The 24,452-nt window shown below is 40.4% G+C and overlaps 1 protein-coding gene across 4 annotated transcripts in view; it reads right to left on the bottom strand.

Annotated features, from left to right (window-relative positions):
- Positions 1–440: 440 nt before the first annotated feature.
- CTDSPL (CTD small phosphatase like) overlaps positions 441–24,452 on the bottom strand; it is a 79,978-nt gene continuing 55,966 nt past the window's right edge. For 2 of the 4 annotated variants that reach the window (XM_068673328.1, XM_068673327.1), the window contains 6 exons: positions 22,604–22,705; positions 17,609–17,665; positions 10,543–10,635; positions 8,704–8,889; positions 6,694–6,815; positions 441–6,623 (listed from right to left, as the gene is read on the bottom strand). In XM_068673328.1, the coding sequence (XP_068529429.1) occupies positions 6,569–6,623; positions 6,694–6,815; positions 8,704–8,889; positions 10,543–10,635; positions 17,609–17,665; positions 22,604–22,705 (615 nt within the window). In that variant the 3' untranslated portion in view covers positions 441–6,568. Of the gene's footprint in view, positions 6,816–8,703; positions 8,890–10,542; positions 10,636–17,608; positions 17,666–22,603; positions 22,706–24,452 lie in introns of all 4 variants that reach the window. The other 2 variants (XM_068673331.1, XM_068673330.1) reach the window with 1 other exon arrangement.

The raw sequence follows: 24,452 nt of genomic DNA, 5'->3' as shown, positions 1-24,452 counted from the left end.
TGCATCTGTGGTTTGCTGCCTCTCAGTGTAAGGCATGTAGTAACCAGGTTGTTAGGGGCTGATCAGGGGGAAAAAAGAATCTAAAAACTTTTATTGAATGATATATGGAAATATGTCAGAGCTCGGTCAGTATTCCTCCCAGCACCTTGCTCCTCTCTCAGCTCCAGCTTAGCCGTAGCTTTGGAAGCTGCAAGGTTCTTTTACTCAAATCTCAGCAGGTTAACAAGGAAAGACCAGAATCCAAACCCAGCTGGAGAAGCCCCTGATGCCCACCAGTCAAGGCTGTGGTATTGCCTAGTGCCCAGCAAACCAAAAGACCTGGGCAGGAACAGAACAAGAACTTTCTGCCCTGATTCTCTGAAGTCTTTTTTTTTTTTTTCCCCCAGGAGACTGGCATGGGGAGGAGAGGGGTTTCGGCTACACGCACGATCAGACATGGAGAAGATGAAAAAAATAACATATTGTTTATTAGCAAACAATCAAAGCATGGAAAAAAAAATAATCACAAAGTTACACTGTGAAGAAATTTGGTTTTCATCACAAAAGCTCGTAAAAATCTGACAAAGAGCCCAGCCAGCAACCCCCGAAACCACCCTCAGGTTTGTGCGTAATGGGTATTGAAGGGCTGCAAATTCCTAGGTGGTGCCCATCACGTTTGTAAGGACGAAACACTCAGCCCTCAGCAGCCAGGAGAGCTGTGGCTGTCGGGAGGATGCCAAACACTCCTGGCTCAGCGATGAATCCTCCCCGAGCCTTCGAGCAGCAGCAGCCTGGGCTCAGCTGGAGTCAGACCGAGTTTTGCTCCTCTGTCCAGCACTTCCATGCGATCAACATCCCGATGGAAGGTGGTTACAGCATGAAGGTAAGAGAGGCTTGCAGAATAAAGTGATGGTCGCGGGGCGGTACGGCTGCAGCACAGCATCCTCCGAGGTCCAGAGGTACGTCCGGCTTTGAGCCATCCCCTCAAACATTCGGTTTGCTGCTGGTTTAATCGGTCACCAAATCGGTTTGCATCGTTGGTGTGGAATAGCAATGCAGACCTACTGTGCAGAAGCAAATCCAAGACATTGGTGTGTTGCCCGTGCTTTGGAAATGCAACCTGCTCCCTCTGACCCAGCACTCAAAGGCTTCCAACAAAACACGCCTGGAAGCTTTTCAGGTTTGAGCTTGCCAACCTGTCCAAACCGATACATTACCCACAGATCATTTATTTTCCAGTAGCTCCGGGAGAACCGGCAGAGGAGTCCAGGAGAGCTCTGCCTGATCTTCCTGCCAGGAAAACTGCTGGAGACTGCAGGGTCCCCTGGAGCTGCAGCCCACCTGGCAGAGCCCTAAGCCCATCCTGCAGGGAGTGTCGGAGCGGGTGGCTTTCCTTCGGAGTCAGAACATGATAAAAAGGAAAAAGATAGCAGAAGGCATGTGCGCAGAGGTGTGTGTATATAGCTGATGGTGTGTTCGATTTTGCAAACAGCATCAATCAGCCAGGATAGAACAAACCCATCTTCCTCATCTCTATAAAGAGCTGCTTTGGGAATTTCAAAGTACTTGTTTTAGGGGTTGGACTACAACGTGATCTTCTGAGGTCCCTTCCAACCTCGTCCTTTCTACAATTCTGTGATCTTTATCCTAAGTAGCAGCTAAGGAGATTGTTAACATTAAAAAAGAAAATCAAAAAACCCAACCCACCGCAAACTGAAGGCAGTCTAGGTCATTGCATCCAATCGTGGGAATAACTAAAAATTTGCAACCAAGGCGTTATCTCGAGCCAGCTGCTTATCCTAACAGGCCCGAGGATTTCTGCTCATAAAGCACTAATAATACGTGCCTTTTCCTAGAAAGGAAGGCTCTGCCTAAGTCTTACTATGGCAGATAAAAACTCTCAAAATAGACTTTGCAACTAAATAAAGCATTTTATTCAGATATTCACTCGGATATGGCAACGATTTTAAGAACAGCTATTCAAGTAGCTGAAGTAAGCCCTTCAGAAGAAGTCACCCAGCTCTGAGACTTGAACAAATTATTGTATGATCTCATCCCAGAGATCTAAATAGCTGGAACATCTGCCAGAGTCACCACCAATTTATTTAGCAGAGTTCATCAGTAGTTCATCAGCTCTGTTTGCACAAGCAGGTGCCAGAGCAGTCAATAAGGAGTCCTATCCATGATTTAAGAAGAGGAGAGGGGGAGAGTGGAATAGAGAAGGGGGATTTCGCTGTCCAACGTGGATGTGCACACGGCAGGAATAAAATCCCTGTCAAATTACGGCAGTGACTGTTACTGAAAGGAAAAGGGCAGAAAATCTTTTTTTCCCAGAGAAGCATTACATGCACAAGTAACTATATTGTTAAAATCTTTTTATTTGTGACAGTAAAGAAACCATTCAATACCTGATTGACAACACTTCTCTCTCCTGAAAACACTCAAATGGTATCTGTAGTGTTTCTCAAGTATCGCTGGATTGTTCATTGCATTAAAGTGTAAACAGCTCCATTATTAGAAAAAAAAATAATCAAGAAACATTTCCATTGCTTACTCCTCTTTTAAGAAGTTCCCAATAGATCTTTAACAAGAAAGAAAGAAAGAAAAAAAGTCAGCTGGATTTTTACAATATAATGCGAAACAGAAAACTGACAGCTGGTTTTGCATAGTTAGCCCAGAGATTTTTTAAAGCCATCGCCCCGCGCACGTCTCACCTGCCCTCCTCGCCCCACAAAGGCATACATCACAGCACCTTGGAAATCAGAGGCACAAACATGTTGTTGTTTTACAAATAGGGCTGTGCGGTACTGTGTTTTATTAGTTAAAAAGAATCTGTAAAACATAGGATTAAGTGTTTGTAAATCATATAGCTACAGGTTTGTTGTTTGTTTTTTTTTTTTTTACACTGAAATTTCAAAAGCTGCAACATCAGCACACACCAGTGTCATTTAGATACTTTATTGTCCCCAACCAGTCTAATCAAAATCATGCCGTGATAAAGTGATTGCGTACACCGATAACCAAATCTCTTCAGGTGTTGAGTCTCTTCCATGTGTATAACTCTGCTGTTTGAAAGAAGATTAGAGGGCAAAACAATAGACAAATTATTCCTCCGAAGCTAAGTGCACACAGCAATACTGTACATTTGCTACGAGCCTCCATCGAGACCTGCCGCGCTTCCTGGCGGTTAACAAATATCCTGCGCACAGCCCTAGTTTAACAAATGGCAATTTAATCGTAACACTTCAGTTGAATTTCAAGAATCGAAGGCATTCTGCCTTACAGCTTAATTTAAAAATACCTATACAGGCAAAAACCCTTTTTTAACCCAACATAAAACGGACAACAGAACTTCAGGCCAGGCAGCGTTTCTTTTCTTGGACAGAAATCAACTGGAAAAGACTTGTTAATACTCTTCTCATATCCAGAAACCTAACTGAGAACCAAGGTTAATAACAACCCTGTAGACCTGCATGCATTAACTGCACTTTGAAATAAGTTGGAGGTTTAGGAAATATTTTGTCTCCTATCTTAATTTTTTAAATCTTGTACTTAAAATACTATCAAATACCCGTATTGCAAATTTTACAAACATTCCACTCCTTTATCTGGCTTTACAGACAGAACTCTATTGCTTTGTTAAAATCTAGATGCTTTAAATATATAGCGCGTGTATATTCAAACAAACTTAAAACAGGAATTTTTAAGTACGACAAAATATGATGGTTTGATCCCTTTGCCCAAATCTGAAGAGCCAGGCAAGCCCACACTTGACTGCAGAACACTGCAACTTTTATTTCAATGGGAAAGAGCTAAAAAAAAACAAACAAAAAAAGCACAAAAACCAAACCCTACAACAGAAATTACAGAAAATAGTCTTAAGATACTAGCAGAGATCAAAACTGCTGCTAAGTTTTACCCCTTTGTATTGTCACCAAGTATCATTTTAATGCTTTATTCATTTTTTTTTTTCTTCTGGAAATTTGTGGATTTCCAGAGCTGAAAAACAATACAAAACAAGTCGGGCTGTACAGAGCATCATCGAAACCGTTCATCCAGAAGCTGGAACAGAAGTTCAGTTGTCCATTATATGTGGATTTTAAAAACAATACAAGACACTTTAATAATCAACATTCATTCACAGACTTAAGGCAACTGGTTCATGAAATCGCTGCTTTCATAAATGCGAACTAACGACATGGTTCGTCTCACGTGGAACAGGTTACAACCGTACAATGGTAACGCCTCAGCGGGGTTATTTATTGTCTACTTGGAAGATTGTTTGGTCTAACGCTAGCAAGAAAAGTCTTTGAATTTTTTTTTCAGCCATTCCTATCATACCTGCACAACTAACTACAACCTGAATACTTCCCTGCAAACTGCATTTGCAGCTCAGAAGCTACGAACACAGTTGAAAATACTGCTCAGAGAACAACTTTTTGGCAGCTTACAGTTTCATTACTCTGAATTCAAATACAAAACTAAACAATCTTAAACTGAAAGTGAACGTTAATGGACTAACCAGAATCCATACGTCTTTTCTGAAACAACGTAGGGTGTTTTTTTTTTTTTTTATATTTTAATGCTTAAGCGTCAGTTTTGTCTTTTGTTGTGGCACAGAATGATACAGTACTAAGGTAATGCCAACTGGTAAGAAAAGAAAACGGGGACACCGTACGGACTCACGAGTGTCCCGGGGCTGCCTCCATCGCCCTCGCCACGAGGCACAGCGGCACTGCGAGGGGTAAATCATCCTCCAGGCTCACACTGCGCCCGCGACTCTCTCCTCACTGCCTGCGTCGGCTGGCCTGCCCTTCTATGAATGGATTCCTTAAGCTGCTTCACCAATTTGTTGTCTAAAAACAAGGATGATGATCCAAGTCCATTGCAATCCCTCCCCCCCACCCCCCCCAACCCCAAGTCGTCAAGACTTTTCATGAAAAAAAGGCAAAAGGCGAAGGGGATCTACTGTTGAGAATTTAGCACTAGGCTAATTAGAAGCACCAACTGCTCTGATTGGTTTTCTTTCTGACAGCCCAGTAGAGCTGGGATTTTTGTGGTCGTAGATTTCTGGTGTGGGAAATAATTAAAAGGTGACACTGCAAAGAAAAAAAAAAAAAAAAAGGATTTTCCTTCAAAAGGCTTAAAAATAGTTAAGAATAGTTAAGAGTTTTTCAAGGGTATTAATGACCCTACAGAAGAGTAGAATTCCAGATTCAAGGATGAGGCTTATTCAGCTCCAAAGCATAGGAATACTTTAGAGAAAAGTCTAGGCTAGTAGCTTCTTCCCTTCTAGGAAGTCTTGTAATAGCTTCCCAGCCTGTACCTTACACACACCTTGGGAAAGAAGAAATACAAATCAGAGATAAGGGAAAAATACTTTTCCCATGTTTATATACCAAAGAAGGAGAGGGCTTCATCTAAACTGAAAAAACAAAACAAAACAAAAACTACACAATGAGAAAAAAAATAGAAAAATCCTTTGCAGGTCACCTTTAACTGAGTTCTCTGGTATATCAAATACCATGGGATTAATGCGTAAGGGTGGGTTATGAAGCCTGCATTTTATTTATTGCCCTAGTTTGCAGCTTACAGAAAATGTTTCATAGCACAGGCACAGTGGCAAAAACAGTATAACAGCCGATGGTCAACTCCATTTGGTGAGTATACAGTAGCAGCAATTAAAAGAAAAAAGTACTCCAAACAGCTCAATGCAGATCCAGCTTACCCAGATGGGTTTCTTTTTAAGAAAAGAATTTTAAACTAATAAATAGATCTCCTCCCCATTCTCCCAAGATAATGATTTTCCAAAAAAAAAAAAAAAAAAAAAAAAGAGAGGCATGGCAGTTGTGCGTAAGCAGAAACAATAGAACTTCATCTGTCTAGAATAGAAGGTGCTTTAGATCTATTTGTCACCCTATTTTCTAAATTCCATCATTCCCTAATACTCAAACAACTGCAGATATGTTCAAAAACCGTATCCGAAATCGTATCAGTGAAATAACCGTGTAATCCAAATCGCCCCTCCCACAAACGCTTGAACCTTCTGAGCATGACAAAACGGAATACAACTTAATGTCAACGTGGAGACAGGAACCCAGCATCTTTGTTTTAACTTTTTCCTTTGTTATATATTACAGTGCTCTATAAAATTTTTTTTCCTTTTTCCTTTTAAAGCATTTAGACAATACAAGACTAAAAGATGTCTGGAAATAAGTCTTATACAAAAATGAATTTTTATCTTAAAATAACATTCAAAAAGGCACTTCATTCTGTAAGAAAAAATTCAGAGTCAGGTCAACTGCTCTAAGCAGGGGGGTAAAATTGTCTGCATAGTGGGAGGGGAAGAAAGGGAGAGAAATTCAACTGCTGAAATACAAGCTTCTTTTTTTGGCATGTTTTAAGAAAAGCTGATCCAGTAAAAGTTGTCCATTTATGAAATTCATTAAAAGAGTCCCATTTAAAATAGCTTCTTTTTTTTTTTTTTCCTTTAAAAAAGTAGTCTGAACACATGACCTTAGGAGTCAGGCTTCTGAAGGCTTAATAGCATCACTCATGATTGTCCTTCGTGTCCAATGTAAGAGGAAGATCAAGAGTAGCACTTCTGACAGGAGGGACCTCCCCAAAGCTTACATTTGAAAGAGCTGAAAAAGATGGAGACATCCTCTAGCAACTGCAATCTAGTAGCAGAAGTCAGTCAAAGTTAAGGGCTACCTGTTGCAGAGTTTATGAAGCATACTGTAAACTTCTTCCTCTTTGCTTAGTCCTTCAAAGAAAGGAATAAGATCTAGCAGCTCTGTGTCTGTCATGTCATCAAACCAGGACTGCACAGGCACCTGAAAGAAAGCAACCAACAAAAGCTGTCAAGACTTCATGACATGAAGAAAACGTGTGAGTTTTGCCTGCACAGATGCTCTGTAACCCTCACTGCCATCACAAGTAAGATAAATTGTTGGCCATCAGCATTCAAGGGGTCCAAGTTCACATTTTCTAGCAAGATTAACCCCAGATCCAAGTTTAAAACCAGCACAGCACAGAGCTGACCTGCACGGACAGCCCAGGCAGCCTATACAAGGTAACGCTGGGCACCTCGATCTGTCCTGCCTCCTTGATATTCAGGACAGACTGGAAGGAGGATGCATGGTCCTTGTAAAGCCATACTGATGCTCCACTTGGAAAAAATTATTTATGGGCGAGTCTTTTTCCCCCTCTAAGTATTATCAGTGTGAGTCACTAAACACAGGCATGCAGCAACAGCCTCCTCTGGCACATGAGGCTACGGAGGAAATATTTAAACAGCGAATACTGAACAGTTCTCTCTGATTAAAATGTAAGAGCCAGTTCAGAAAACAATGCATCTAATAATACTCCTTAAATGTGGGCTGGATTTGCAGAAGGAGCTCTGTGTATCTTCCCTGTGAAAGTATACTGAGATCTTTTAAAGACTATCTTGGATCTAAGTTACATGGCTTGGTTTCTGCAGAGTCTCAACCATCCCTTTGCTAGCAGCACTTTTCTATACATGATTAAACCATTCTGACAAAGTCTTTAATTTCATCTCCCAAATTTCTACAGCTCATTATTTTCTTGGCACTGAATTCTGAGATACCGAATGATGATCCGGACGGGGTTTTTAATTTTAACCATGAACATAAATTAAGAGCTACAGCTCCTGGTTATTATAAATAGCAACTTTAAACCATGTGTGGCATCAACCAGGAGAAAATGTTTTCACCCAATCATTCAGGACAGCACAGTATTAAGATCTGAATTTAGATGCTCAATACTGTTAAGATAAAGCAGCTCATAAAAAAATTGCTATCCAGAGAGGCAGGACCATGCAAAACAATGTTCCTGATAAAAATTTCCTTATGCTAATTTAAACAGTTCACAGAAAAGGCAGCCTAAAACCATCAAAGAAAACATTACACAGCCTGGCTGTTTAGGAGTCAGCAGATCTAAGGGAAGTTCCAGCTTGCTATCCTGGCAGCTACAAAACAGATGTGAGCATCTGTGCCGACCGCTGTGAAGGGCAAGTGCCAGACTGTTCCGGCACAGCTTCTGGAGCCAGTATAAAATGCCCAGTGAAAACGTGCATGGCTCCTACTTATTTCTCCCTTGAAATGCTGTTGCCTTCTACCCTTATTTCTGAAACTTGATGAGCTTGTTGACTAACATTTCTAATTATGAAACTATCTCAAAAATATTTGGAAGTATAACGCAACAGAATCTTAATTTTTTTCTTCCCTCTAGCCATGAATAAAGAAAACGGATAGTAACCAGTAAAACCTTTATCTAATAAAATAATTTCTTTCACACGATGAGAAAAAGATAGAGTACCAAAAGCACTTCAAGTAATCCATCCTTACAGAAATAACCACTCCAAAGAACAAAAACTACGCTGGAGGGCAACTTCACTTTTGAGATCTAGGTTAGTTACACAGTTACACCACTGCTTGGTATTTCTCAAAGCTGATGGACTGCATGCCAACAGCTAGAACTGAGAGCAGAGGAACAGTGATGACTGTGACACACTGTCAAGATCTGTTTGCCACAGCCCTTCACCATTCGGCAGCAAATACCAGAACCTACCTGCAACCTAAGAAGACACAAAGAGTAAAAATGTTAGCACTCTGAAAGTGTATTTTGTGCATCAGAAATGTCTGGGAAGAAACCAGGAAGATAAAACCACAGTTGAGTATTTGGAATTCGAAGAACACTTACTGCATTTTCAGGATGGAAGATGTAAGATGCAGGAGAATTATCCACTATAATAACTTTACTCAGCTCACGTCCCAGCCGACTCAGATCCTTCACGTAATTTCCTCGGTGGAAAACACAGGATTCTCTAAATAGCCTTGCCCTGAACACACCCCAGCGATCCAGTAAGTCGGCTACTGGGTCTGCATACTTAAAAATACAAGTCAGAAAGCCAAAGTTAGCAATCTGCAGATAAGGCTAATTCACAGAACTAGGAAGAATAAACACAAAATTTCAGATAAATTGCCTTTTCCTCATTTTCTTCCCTGTTCCTTCTTAAGTACCTCACATGTCTGCAAACCTGAAATGATTAACAGAAAACACCAAAGTAGAATCCTTATCTTTCTGAAGAAAGCTAACTTGCACTCTAATGTTTTCTGTGATTTACTGATTAGGTTTTCATCTTAGGGTCATCTTACAGTTACCCTTTTACACCTAGAAGTTGATGGATCCAGAGATCTCACCTAACATTACCATAAAACCAATGAACACTAACAGAAAATCAATAGGAAGACATTTCCCCAGCTGATTCATTTCCATGTGCCTCTGAGGACAAACTGCAATTACACGCATCTCATCTTGATGCAGCTTTTTTTTTTTTTTCCCTCCACGCAGTGGTTATGGAATGACTGGGGCTCAGTAAGAGTTAAAGTTATCGAATTGTGTAATTGGGCCATAAAAAAAATAATCAAAGATGGTATTAGGCAAAATGCTCATGTACAATAGTGGGAAATTCTCAAAAGGACAGTATCTCAAATATGTACTGTTCCATATAGGAGATGATGCTTTAGGTGAGGCACAGCTTAGGATCCAACAACTGACAAAATGTCCAAATAAATCAGAATGTGAAGTGACTGTGTACTTGAAAATGGTAGTCAGAACTTATTTTTACAGGACAGGAGTTACTGTTTTCCTGTATTTTAAACAGAGAAGCAAAATTGATGCTGAGATCAGTCATCTCTTGACTCTGAAAACTGCTAGGCAGCTAGCTGCAGTGCAAAACTGTTCCATTATTTAGGATTTTCATGATGTGACTAAACAGAACATGGCCAAGTGTGCAGGGAAGAATCCCCTAATAATAAGGCACCATGGTAGATCAAACAGGGTCCTGTCCCCTCCCACCAATCTCTACGGTATGCTGGAGTAAAAGCTTACTATGCTAGAGGATTATATAAAAATAATAAAAACAACTTTATACACAGGACACCACAAGCACCGTACACTGAAATAACTGAATTTTAGGCGTCTACTACTGTAACGTCTACCACAAAACTACCTATGAGGTACTACTGCTACCAGAGGGCACAAAATATTCGTGTTGATGTTTCAGGCTTTCCAAAACGTCTCATTTCCTAACCCCAGATTGCAATTGCACCTTGACAGGACCACAACACGTTCCAATTTTTTCACACACAACAAATTTGAGTCACCGGTTGATCGTGTAGATAAGAGTTAAACACGGTGTATTTTATTTCATGCCCAGCTTTAATATGCTGCTGTACTCGCACGCTATTTGTTCTAATTTCTGCCGATAACCATGGTAACTTGTAAGCCTTTCATATTGGCATTATGAGCAATGCATGGAGGCTACATTATGAGGCGAGCCCATATGTGATAGCGTTACCATGGGAACACTTACCCACACACTAGCAGACAAAGTACACACTGTCAGACAAAGAAGCAGAAAAGAAGGGGAAAAATTAAGATAGTACCAACTGTGGAAATAATTATCCATTAGAAAACCCAAGCAAAAGTCCACTGCCCAGCATTAAACGGGTTACCGAGTTGAAGAGAGCAACAAACCTTTGCTAGACTGGCTGTGAAGAGTACACATTCAAAGAGCTCTCCCATCCTCTGAAGAAACTCATCCACATGTGGTCGTTTCAATACATAAACCTGGAATGACAATGACTATTTAGGTCAAATGGTGTTGAAGGTAGAAGGAAAAAAAAAAAAAAAAGAACACAAAAAACAAGTAACGACCCACTGCTGTAATCCTAAACACTTGAAAAAAACAAAAGTTAGCATGCAGGTGCTTCAAATGAAATGCTGAGAGGAAAAAAAAGGAGTATATGTGATAAAAGTAGACATTCAATAATGAGAATTTGAATGCATGGACTGCAAAGACCCATGCTGATTATGCAATTGCAAATACTGTGCATCACCTGGAGTGATGCTTCCTGAAAATCTCATTAAGGCACAGAGAGACGGTAGGGCTTCCCAAGAAATGAGGATGCAAACCTCTCAACCAACATGATTTTGGTGCTGGTGCCATCAATCCAAAGAGCTTTACAGAAGAAATAAATCTGAAGAAACTTCTGTGATGATAGGAATTGCACAATAGGGAACTGTTTTTCTTCCTGTGGCTAATTCCTTCATGTTCTGAATTCCAGGCACTAAGCACCGTACCGCACTCGTGATACATAGCAGTCCCTGGGCTCTGTGCAGAGGTATTCACCAGAAATCTTCACAGCACCACGCAGCACACCTCGCAAATGCAGCTTTCTAGATTCAGTGGAAAAATCTTCATCTCCTACCCTGACCTTGCAGTAGGATGAATGCTTAGGATCTTGTTCCTCCTGAGCTGCTGGGTTTCAGTGGTGCTACATTGCCTTTTTGCACTGACAACCATCCAGGCAGCCTGGCTGCCTACCGTCAACAACCTGATTAATTAATATTAGAACCTTCTTGCTTGCTTTTCAGCGCAAGCAGGACGATTTGCAGAAAATACTGAGATAAGGTAACTGCTGGTTATAAAGCTTACAACCACAACAAACTGGGAAGCTGAAGAGGGGAGTTTGCATGAAAAATATTTATCTATGTTGTTTGTGGTTAGATTAAAAGTTTGAGAGAAAACACTGGCAGCATTTTATCTTCTCCGTTTGGCAAGTAACCCCTAATACTGGAAATTTCAAACGGAAAGGTCTGGCATACACCCGAATTCAGGAATTGCAAGCCTGATGCAATTTTAGGAATTCTTTGTTCGATATGCAGGAGAACTAGATGAATTGCAGGTATTTTATGAGATTCATAGTAATAAAAAAGGCAAAAAACATAAGGCACCCAGAGAAAAAGCCCGAAGGAGAACAATATGGAAATGCCAGCTTGAACTTATGTGCAACAATTAAAGCCTCTAGCAAAAGCAAAAGAAGCTGTATAATAGAGATTTGAAATTTAAAACCTAAATCTGAAAGCAAAGTTTTATTAAAAACATGTATGATGGAGCTGTACCTTAATGACTAAAGCAGAAATGTTAATTACTTTTCTACTTTGCTTTAAGTGGCCAATAGCTCATAGCATGAAGACTTGATTTGCTTTCTAAGTCGTTTCTATTAAGTTTAACTAAACTTTAATTCTACCCCCTCAAATTCAAGTAGTACACTCAAACTTTGATGCAGACATGAATTTATAACATACACTTTTTTTTTTTTTAAATAAAAAACAACCACAGAAGCACCCAACCTACCAGCTGTGACTTTTTACGAATTAAAAGTTAGAGAGATTTGATAGATGTACTTCAACATTGCTCTTTCTGGATAATTACAGCAAAGGTTCCTGTATTTCACTAGGCTTAAACCAAGTAATTTCCCTCCTATAACAGTGCAATTCATTCTTCACTTGAATCTTACTACACAGAACTGCTCTGTAGCATTCCCTTCCCAAATTATTTCTTCAAATTCTCAAAGAGATGGGTAGAAAGCCATCTGCAGTCTCTCTGCATTTGGGTACTCAGGCTTATCTGACTTGCCAGTTATAAGAGGAAAGATAGCAGGAAACGAGTTACTTATTAACTCCACAGTTTGTAATGAAGTTCTTTTAATTTTTTAAGCTGAATCTGTATTCCTACACTTACTTCTGAGAGGGCACCCCAAAGTCTTAAAAGCATTCTTGGGTACTAAGTGCTGGAATCCAGCATGAATTTCCCTTTTAAAAACTACTGTTTTCAGCCACAGCAAAGTCCCCTTTCGTCCCCACGGCTGTGCCGGGGAAATATTCCCACTTGGCACGTCAGCACGAGCTCCCAGCCAAGGCTACGGACGTCGTGCTTGCGACACAACCCATCTCCTCCCCAAGGCGAGCCTACGCGAAACCAACCCGGCAGCTACGGCCTGAGAGCCGCTCAACCACAGCCCTGTGGAAAGGGGAGAGCTTCTAAAAGCAAATATTTGGAAAATGTGCTCTTTTTGCAACTTGTAGGCCTCCCGTTGCTACGCAGCAGCAACTGGGCCGCGTGAGCTGTAGGCACGCGGCATTTTTAGGTTACATCGTCGCCGTTCGGCCCTTTTTGGATCTCCTGAGCCGTCACGGAGCAACCCTCAGCCTCCTCTGCTTCATTTTTCCCTGCTGTTTTGCCTGAAATGTTACCTACTGGACTCTGGCCAACAGATTTGCTCCTCATTTAAATGTCCCGATAGCAATAAATGCGGCCTTGTCAGCGGAGGCCTCACCACATTCCCCCTGCCAAAGGCCCCAGCTCCCTCACCCCTCTCTTTTCAAACAGCGCTGTTTTTCCTTCCAGAGCAACATTTCTTAATACCATGGCTGGATATTCCCCTTGAAATCGCTTTGAGAATTCCTACTTAGATCCTGCAAGCGTCCTCGTATCCCGGGCTACAAAATCCCTTTGGTTTATTTCACATGAAAAGCTTTCTTCAACCAACAGTGCGGCTCTTTTCTCCTCTTCCTCCTCGTTTGGAATTTTTTCCCTTCACTTTGTTAGCGGCTGGACTTGAATCTCAATGCCGCATGGTTATTTGTGGCTTGGCTTTTTCCTCTGCTGCCTGATGTCTTCAGTTTAAGTCTCTAGACTAACTGGCTCCTGGCATTTTTCTGAGATTTATATACTGTCTTCAGGGTATTAAAAACAAAACGCCATTTTTTCTGTACTGCATGCTCACTAATATCTTCCTTATCACAGCAAGAATTAGCAGAATACAGTCATTTTTCACGAACCTCACTGTTAAAATGCTAAGGCACGAATCAGGCGCCAGGCATGTTTTCACAGGATTCTGCATTTACAGCTGCTAATGGCAGAACCCAAGCAATTATCTTGAATTGTTTTCAAGCGTGTGGTGTTTCCACGTACAGTTTTTATACCTCAAAGCAGTCTTAGCCTAGAAAGATGGAGTATTTGTAAACCAAAAGAGAAACCCAGCTTAATTTCAATCAATTAAATAGGTCAGAAAGAATTGCCTTGCAAAACCGACTTCAGAATAACACAATTTTCAAGTAACGACAACGAAATCAGCACATGACATCTCAAGTTTCTGTAATCTCCTATGTCTTGGGGTAGGTTCATCTTCTTCGTGGAGAGGAGAGCACAACACGCGGGGTCTTGAGCCGTGTCTTTCTGGTCCAGCCTGCCGTGACTGCCTCCCAGTGCAAGTAACCAAGAATAGGCCAGCAGGAATGGATACAGCCTATCCTGGATTACTTGAACCAGGTGACAGCCCATTTCGGAATTTTTGTCCTTTATAGAAAAAAAGTTTGTTATTTGAACAGCATTTTCACCCACCGTTAAAAACAGCTTGTACATTATATTCGAAGTAGACTTATTAAACATCTCTTTAGCTTTCTGTAACTAATAATAAGCAATTATTTATTCAATATAAGAAAATGACTTAAAATATAGTTTTACTCTGTTAATAAACAAATGACATTCAGGAACAAAATTCCAGATAACACCAAATCAAACTTATCCTGGCTGCTCTCCTTATTTTTGGGCACTGAGAGACATAAAGGCATGGCAAAGGCCACTTGAACTAATCTGGGGGCAGCATGCTCCAGGAGAGAGGACGTGTCCTTGCAGAAGTTATATCGGTACCAAACAGGTTGAACATCTTTTCTCAAACCACTGCTTTCATCCTCGATAAACATCCTTTAAAGAGCACCTTCAGTCGCAGCACATTTCCCTGGACTTCCCACAGCTTCTCCCTTGTAATTTGGCAGAACAGGGGACCAGCTCTGATTTCCTTTTATTCAGAGAACCGGAATTAAATTAAAAAACTGGCCAAAGTAGTGTCAGTTTGCATTGAACTGTGCTTTTTTTTTTTATCTGTGCCGTGATTTCCAACACAAAGTGGGGAATTCATCTCCAGTAACACGAGCTGCTTTGTGGAAGGGCACAGCCTCTGCAGGCATCTAAACACCTTTACAGAAGGAAGGAGAGGTGCCCCACAAGTTATTTCCTCCCAAAATAAAACGGCAAATCCCTTCTAACAGATGATGCAAATTTGTCTAGAGATACAAGGATGGGAGAGGGCCAAGGGGTGTTCAGAAAAGCTATTTTTTAATTGAGGAAAGCTGGTTTGCCCAAGCACCCTTTAAGATGATGATCCAACAGTCCTTTTTGTAGAAGAGCAAGAGCCTCTCTCACCTTTGGATTATAAAGGACATAAAGGAGAATAACTCCCCAAATTAAGGGCAGCCTTTTTTCAACACCTCTGCTGCACAACAACAAAAATGTAATACCATGAACAAATCTCATTAGATAAGGCAGCCTCAAATATCTTGCGAGTGCACAGCAATACACAGGAGGCAAACACGAGTTCACCAGGTAAAAAGTAGCTCGTATTTTTGGTATAGGAAATCTGAAGAAAACCCAATTTCTTTCCAAATGGGTACTTCTGAAACATTTCTCCCCATTTGTCTTCCATGGGGTTCTGTGTAAGGCAGGGTTCAAGTATACCAGTACCCTGTCAGACACCGTGCTACCGGTCCAGTCAGGGACATGTGCTGCTGATGGTTCAGTTTTGCATTTCACTCATCCCAGGGCATTTCAAATATTTAAGTATTTCTCTAATCTTTGAGTACATAAACTCCTTATGAAAACGGACAAGCATTAAATAGGCAGATTCTGACAGATAATAAAAGTTGTTGGTATTGGTTTTGTTTATGCTCTAAGTGAATGAAAAGATTACAGGCTTGAAGTGGGAATGAGTTGTTAAAAACTCTACAGCCTGTGTTAATAAACATCAGACTAAGCCAGAATGTCTGCTTTTGCCTTTTAGATTATTACACTTAAAAAAAAAAAAAAAAAAAAAAGATGGCTAGATAGCAACACATTACTTTGCCTGCAGAGGTGATTACAAACAGGGGAATCCAAGACTTTGCCTGCTCTGCATATTGTGTAAATTAACTTTACTTCAAGGATCACAAATTCCTTACAATTAACTTCACTCTAACCACCCAGATTTGACTGAGATGTTTTACCTGTTTTAGAGATTTTGAATCTGCAGCACACAGGGATTAAGCAATTTCCTGAAAATTATACAGAAAGTCTCAAGCAAGGCTCATGTGAGACTGACTTCATTTGACCTGCTCCATCCTCTGTCCTCTCCTTCATGTTTAGGGCATGCACAAACCCACTCCCCTTGACCTGTTCCTCACTGCACCCCACAGCTGAATATTTAAATTACAAACAATCAGAAAAACGAACCAAAAAGCACAGTCTTTTGTGGTTTTGTTTTGAAACATAAACGTCTAATATTGACAAGTTAGGCGATCACAGTCCTAAGTAACTCAAAATTGTTAGGCAATCTGTTTTATTCCCTTTCAAAACCATTCCAGAAAGCTTTAAGTGCAAAAATGTGTGTTACAGCACCAAACACATTTAAAGCCCAGATCAAATGAGGATAAACACTACTGCAACACAAACCTCCCAGGTCATCACATACACATTTTAAACATTCAGCTCTGGCGAAGATTATAGGTTGAAGTACCTTAAATATTGATTTTTTGCTACATAAAAGAGGCACAGTACAGAGCAACTATCACTACTGACTGATATTCAGTAATCATTTTAAGACTGACAGTTACATGGATAATTTTCGTAACAGGAAATCAAACAAAATTATGAATTAATTTTATGATCTGTCAATTGTTCCAAGCAAAAAATACCGGCGTATTTGTCTGAGTAAAAGTAATCCATATAAAAGACAACATTTCAGAAATCAAAGTATTTAAAATCTCCATTGAAACACATCCAGGAAAGATTTGCAACTTAAACCTACAACACAACCAACAAAAGCTGTTTCAAGCGATTTGAAACCTTCAGGTATCAGAAAGGCTCAACTTCACAGCAACTGGTGTGACCTGTCTCCAGCATGAACTTCAATGTCTGGCTGCAGAGGAAAACTTACCGTACTGTAAATTTATTTCAAGCGAATAAAGACACCAAACTAAGGTACACGAAAGGGACTGATTTTCAAATTACAGGCATTTTGTATTCACTGAAAACCATTTCACAGAGTAGAAAGTGAAGTTCTTGAGGAACAAGAAATAAAAACTAGTCTTACTGCAATTTTGCCTGGACATTTTAAAGATACTGAAGTTTATAAGGAGTCCTAATCAGAGGAACCTTAATTACTTACACAAAGGGGACAGAAATTGCCACAAAAAATGAAGAAACGTCCACTCTCCTTTATGCACTCACAAAGCATTGGGTATTTGGACTAGTAACAGACATTCAGACCTACTTCTGTCCATTTCCCTGTGGAGGGAATGCAGTATTCAGGGTAATTTCTTCTGGGCCTAGCAATGTTTGAAAACCCATCATGAGATCATTTCCCATTTGAAAATGTTTTATAATTAATTGACCAGGAGTTAAGTATTGAAGTCTTGAAAGAGATACTCTAGAGAAGAGGAAACGTGAAAATGGAAACTCATGAGATTTCTACTCTGGTAAGAACTACATACCTGATCAAACAGGAATGCTTGCCTGGATGATACACTCCAGAGCACAGCTTTTGTGTTTTGCAAAAAAAAACAAGTCATTCGGTGTAAAATAGCAAAGGGAGAGAGGTAACACTCTGCGACAGCGAGGACAGTTTTGCTACCAAAGCAATGTTAAATGAACAACAGGGCTTACCTGATGTATAGTTCCATCAATCTCAACAGGAACGATGAAATCAGCATTGCTAATTGGCTAGAAGAGATGACAAGAAAAATCATTCAACTTCAAAAATGAAATCGTTCCAGGGAAAATTTCAGAGGCATAAAATAAAAGCGCACTTAATTCTGGAGTTCATAAGCATTACTGACTGCACAGACCCACTCCATGTCTGTGTCCTTTGCACAAAGAAGTCAAAACTCGTAGGCAACTGTCTTCACCAGATACCACGTTCCCATCCTCCCTCATATTTTTCAGCTTCATACAATGCAATAAAGTTCACTGCTCGAGTAATCCTCTCTACTTCTGAGCGTGTGTACCAGGATAAATATCTATTTGAGTAACTCTTTCATCAAGTCTGTGTGGATGATCACAAAGAAATTCTGTCATTTGAAATTCCACATATTCTACTCTGGGTCATCAACTAGTAATTAATTTAAAATAAAGGCAGCTGTAAAAGTGGAACCTAAATGATATATTTGAATCAGGAGCTACAGAAAGGAAAGACTTAAGTCATTTAGGTAAATGATTCTCAAGACACGATACCTGAAAAACATGCTACACTAACCCAATTAATCATGCAAAACAGCATTTTAATCCTAAAGGAAGAGCAGGCACACCCTAGCCAAGTCCTAGAAACCATTTTTCTAGCTTGTTGGATGCAACTCATTTCTTAAGACTTAGTGTGAAAAACTGACAGAAAAACAGGCAGAAAAATGTCCTTGTAGACAGTTTGAGTACATAGTCTAATCCTGGTTAGGCAGCGGTGGTAACTGGGGGGCACACAGTTAACATTTGTTAGTTTAAATGGACAAACTTGGGTAGAAACCTTTGGTGTGGCTCATGCATTATGACTGGGATAAGAATATGATGTAAACATGCCTGGCTGAAGTCCGTACCAACTCCACGACCCACAGCTTGGATACAGCCGAAAACCAAGCACATTTTGATAGGACTGAGTACCAGACAGTATGCTTCACAGGTGAGAGCCTAAAACGAATGCCAGGAGTACTCTGGCTGGGAATCATGGCATTGCTAAGCTTATGCTGGAGAACACCTTCATGCAGCTCTATCAGACTTTCCCAGCTGGTGGCCTGGATCGACAAAAAGATCCATCTGAAGAACCACGAGGAACACGGCACTAAAGAACTGCCATTTAGGACATTGAAGGGTGCCAAGAAAGCAGAGAAGCAGACAAGCTAAGACGACTGAGAAGCAAACTCACGCACTGGTGAGCCTTAACAGATGCTCAAAGAAAAATGGAAGGAAAGGGAATCCTGCAGCATTAAGCTGCAAACAGCCCTTTGATGCCCTTTCAAAAGGAGATTTTAATTCCACTGTTGAACAACTTTCCTGTGAGGTCAACAAAATAACTGGAATAACTTACACCAAGAGCAAGACCCGCCCTCAGTAAGCAGTACTGTGGAAGCCGGTCTGCTCTGACTTCTACAAGCTACCCTGAATATGGTCCTGCCAATAAACCACTATCAGCAACCAAACCTCCAATGCTGGACAACTCAATCCTTCTGATACCTGCTGCACGAGCAGGGGCTAAAGAGTTCCGCAAATACCTGTAGATACAATCTAGACTGTTCTTTAGCTTCCACCAAACAAGCACCAAGATAGACCCACCTTTCTGCCTCTGAAAAATAGAAGAAAAGCTCCAGCTGTTACCTGCATGGAGTCTCTCAGCCAGAAAAGACACTATATTCCTCTGCAGTACCTCTAACAGCAAGAGAACAGGTACATAAAAATGTTCTGAAGCTTCACCTTAAAAGAAACCCAAATGAACTTCCAATAAGACCCAGCCACCAAAGTTTTCAAGTGGTTGCCAGCTCTGTGCATACTTTGAAGAGACTTGCAGGCACTTGCATGATTTCTATATGCATGACTCCCTGAAGCAAGATAAATCCCTGTACCGGCAGAGAACGAGTAGGTCACTGCAAGCTGCAAAGGTTTTGAAGCCCACTGATAAAAACAAGGCTGGAACTGACCTTCCTTACCAAAGGGACCAGCAGCTACCAACCAGGTGTCAGAGAAAAGCCTATCTTGTTTAGACAACTCAGTTTTTAACAACAAACAGGCCTCACCTTCAAGACTTTGTAACGCTAACCGAAGTACTCTTAGCTACGTATTTGCTTCCCCCACTTATATTTGAGGTACTACATAGCTGTGTTGTTGGCACAAGTGACAAGGAATTGAGTGTGGACTGGGGTTCTGTGCCTCACCATGATGGGAAGACAGCAAAGCCTGCAAGACTTTGTTGGCTAAGGGCTTCTGGGGTGGCCCACACGAAGCACGTACACGTCCCAAGTGGGAACTGCACAGACAGACCGCGAAAGAAGACAATGCATTTTCATTTAAAACTCTTTGCTTCAGTTAAAACTGTCTTCATTTAATGAGAAGCTTCAGAGTTTTAAACATGTTCTACAGAAACGTTTCACAGCCAGTTTTGAATACAACTACATTCCAGACTTGCATGTGGTTTAATTCATTTTATGCAAGACAATGTTTACATCTTCTTGATTTAGTAATTTATGATTTTTGCTTCTATTATTGTTTTATGATGGGAATGATAACTGTAATGTCTATCTATTCCTTTTTTACTCCTGCCAAAGCACCCCAAACTTTATTCCTTTAATACGCATTTAACATAAAAGACTAATATCTCTTAAAGCTTCAAATAAGCAGGGGCATAAAAAGATGAGAATTACCCTCCTTCAGATGTTGCTGCTTTCATAAAGGAGTACTTTAAATACCCTGCATCTCTGGTTGTGTTAAAAAAAACACAAAAAAACAATTATCTGCATTTGAAATACGAAGCCTATTTCATAACAGAATTATGAATTCTAAAACATGTGTTTTAAATAAAGCCTTTTGTATTGAAAATCACAAATTTATGTATGCTCTTACAGCTTTTAAGTAGGGACCTGCCTGGGTAAAGCAGACACGTTTTAATGAAAAACATCTACAAGAAACTGCACAATTATTCAGGCAGAACAGTGTACATATAGGTGTCAAAATCCCTGGTCTTCTGGAAATCCATCAGATTTTTGATGACCACAATGGCCTCATTTCGGTATCCTTATGAAACAAAATCCAAACATCACCACAGAAGCACACTGGACAGAGTGCCAGACACTGAACAACTTCCAGCTGTTTCCTACAACATTTACTTTTAAATACCCCCATCACGGTGCTTCACGTTAAGATAACGTGACGATGGTCCTAAGACTCTAACGCTACAGAAATTCTAATGTTTGCCTAATGTTATTTACCTCACAGAAAAAAAGCAGTTTTCCTGCAGAAAACACTGAACAGTGTTCAAGCAGAATAACCTTTTGATTTTTTCTTAAATACCTATTTAACGTCTTCTAAATACCCATTAAATATCAAAACACGAATAAATGGGATGATTAAATTTGAAAACGAGCCCACTGAGCAAGCACTCTGCAATAAAGGCAAACCTCAGTCCTACAAGAAAGGATTTACAATATGTCAACCATTAAACATGTATTTCTTTAAAATGGGTAAAAAATTATTAACCACCTAAATGGTGGTTAATAAGCTCGTTTTCTTTCAAGACCCAGAAAATCACAGCACAGTTATCCACAGCATACAGAAAGCAGACTCCTAGTTTTACATTTCAGATAAAAATAATGAAGTATTAGACTTAGTATTATGTAAATTTAGACTTTTACATTGAGCTTTCCCTTCCTATTTTTGACTCTCGCTTAATTAGGAAGGCATGGTCCCTCCCTTCCCTATCCAGATGTGATGATAATCTCCCTGAAAAATTTTGAAGTACGACTTCAGTCTGGGTACAGCAGACAGGGAGCTGGCACTGACGCTGAGAGGCCCCTGTACACCACCACAAATTGGCATATACCATTAGGCACAATAAAGAAAGAGAAAAATTTGAGTTTCAGTTGGAGGCACAGCAATATTTGTTCTAGTATCTCCATATAAGGTCTTCTTTAAGTCAACAAAGGCAGAGCGTTGCCAAATTTTAACCACAACATGAATTACGGTTTGCATATTTAAATGCTGGCAACTAAATACTGCAGGATTAAAATGCTGAATTTTTGCTAGTAGTGAAAAATGGAGTGCAACCAGAACTACAAGACTGACTTTATGCTAACTCTAGCTTGCTGCTAGTAAGGAAAAATACTATTGATTCTTAAAAATTCTCCAGTTTCAAAGTATAGACCTATTCCTTTTATAATGTCTGACATTTAATAATCAGAAATACTACCAGTACTCTGAGCCAATTTAGGTTATTATTTGGGTAGTACTGAATTCTCTGATTCTAACTTTAGACCTACTTAAACAATAGAAAAATACCACTACTTCCACCCCATGCTGAATTGTGAAGGGTTATACAAGTTGCTTCACAAGCTGACTGAGTCATCAGCAACAGCTAAATGCTATTTGCTTTCCTGCTGTGAAAGCTGAATACTTAAACCCAGTTACTATGACCAGAACAGCAGCCTGCCATTTGCCTACCCCATGATCCACGATACAATCTTCTTCAGTAATGGAGCACAGCAGTCACTGGTGCCCACAACCTACTGGTTTAAGTTCTATCTACCCAGCATAGAGCTGAATTTCTACACCTTCCATGCTCCATGACTAAGTATTGCATCGTTTAAACATCAAAAATGAAAATGTATTGTCAGAGCAACAAGTTCTGTACCTGTTCGATGCTGGCCCTTGCTGGGATAGCTACGGTCTAAAGCTACAAAGCTAGTGACCATTCAGAGCCTTGCTTCAGTCTCAGGATCAAAAAAAATAGCAGTGTCTGCGGTACTCCCCTTAAAACTAAGGATGAATAATTGTAGAAGGAACAATGAGAACTACCAGGCGTCCTGGGAGAGCCTGCAAGACCAGTTCATGTGCTAAGAGGCTTAACAGCTCCTACAGAACTTCCCTGGCAGAGGCAAGGTGCAAGAGATCGCTTTCGAATGTACTCACCTTAAATGAACTGTGCACTAAAGTTTCATCTAAATCAATGACCACACACTTCTTCCCATAGTCTGATGCTGTCAGTTCTGGCAGGAGGTATTTAGCTGGTGGCTAAAAAAAAAAGAGGGAGACAACAAGAAAATGTAAAACCTCTATTGAAGGGGCACTGTTCTGCCAACATTACTCTTCCAGTAGTCACTCACTGGGAACTGAAATACGTGATTCAAAGTTGAATGTATTTCTGGGCTCGCTGCAAGGACACATATGGAAATCAACGGCTCATGCAATGCAGATACCGATTTTTTCTGTTTTCTAAAACATTTAGAATGTTTTCCAAAGCACTCGAGATGAAAATGGTAAAACACCATCACTAATTGAAAACAACAGTGAAAAACTGGACATTTGATACAACGACATCTCCCAGTGGCCCTCTTTCCAATGCCTCAGTTTTAGTCGCTGCTGTTATCATCCTGCTGCATCAGTGCTATTTCTGGCCACGTCACATCGATGGACATTTTACACAAATTCTGGTAGCCATGAAAAACACTGAAGTGGAGAAGCCATCCTGAAGGAAGACAGCACCACTGATTTTACCTTCTGGAACACATCTCCACTCTAATTTTTACCACTTATGAGGGTGCTGACCAAGACCTTGGATAGCATTCAGAATCAAGGTATTAAGCCTGTAGTAACGAAAGCTCTCTTAAACCCAGGCTCTTCTGCAGTATGCTGCCCTTATAAAAAATGGTACAAATTACATAAAGGAAGAATTGACTTTTTTTCCCCCCCCTAAAATCAGTGCAGTCACACAGTCTTCTATCATTCAACCCCCAACTGAACATCCCAATCTGCAGCTGACTTGCATTATTTTAGGATTCTGCACTGATTAGCTCATGAAAGAACAGACATGGAGAGAGCCCTTCCATTTGGAGCTGAACCACTGCTGGCTTAAAGAGGTCTTTTTTGATGAAGGAAAAGGACTGGTTTTATAGAAAAGCATCAATAGGGAGAAGCTCGAGACCAAGAGGAAATTAAATCAATTAAGAATATAAAAAAATGGGACATAGAACTCTAACTTCATTCTCTTGCCATCTCTCTATCTGTTCTATTCAGATGATGTTGCTCTGGTAAGGATGCATCCACCCTGTCCTTTGTTCCTTCTGGATACAATAGCCTTTTGTCGAGGTGCTTTTGGAGACCTGAGGTCACCACTTGGCAGAGAGCAGTGTGACAACAGATGAGTAAGATACCCACTGAGCGCATCGCAGCAGCAAGCACAGATTCTCCCTTAATCACTGATTTATTTTGGATGTGGTCTTAAATTGATAGATACTGGCCAGCAATGCCTAGCAAGGTCTTGTTTAAATGAAGTAGCTAACGAATGAGACTCTGGACTGAGACAGAGGAGTCCTTAGCTAAATAAAGTGTAAGTTACTGGGCAATTTAGCGAGGAGCTCACTGAAACTGATTTAGCTCCTTAAAATTAACATCACTTTCTGGAGCTAAGAAAACAGAGGCTGCCTTGCTTACAGGAGCCACTTGTCTTAATACATTTCCTCTAAGTACACATCTAACAGTGACCTTTATGAAAAAACTGCTGCTGCTCAATGCCTGTAAAGTGTGCATCCATCACAGTGATCTAATGGGACCAAAATTTACACGACACCCTTTCTAGGATATAGAGTCCCACGTATACATTACTTCCACAACTGCTTGAGCTCCAGCTTGGCTTGCTTGCTCGGCAGCATGCTAGTACAGTAGACCAGGACCAGTTCTAAAGAATTCAGGTTTTTCACTCCTACATCAAAACCTTGAAGGCATTCCACCTACATTTTTCATCGTAAGAAGCATCCAGGCT

Source organism: Anas acuta, chromosome 2 (assembly GCF_963932015.1).
Source record: "Anas acuta chromosome 2, bAnaAcu1.1, whole genome shotgun sequence".
Taxonomy (NCBI): Eukaryota; Metazoa; Chordata; class Aves; order Anseriformes; family Anatidae; genus Anas; species Anas acuta.
This window is presented reverse-complemented; position numbering and strand designations above follow the sequence as displayed.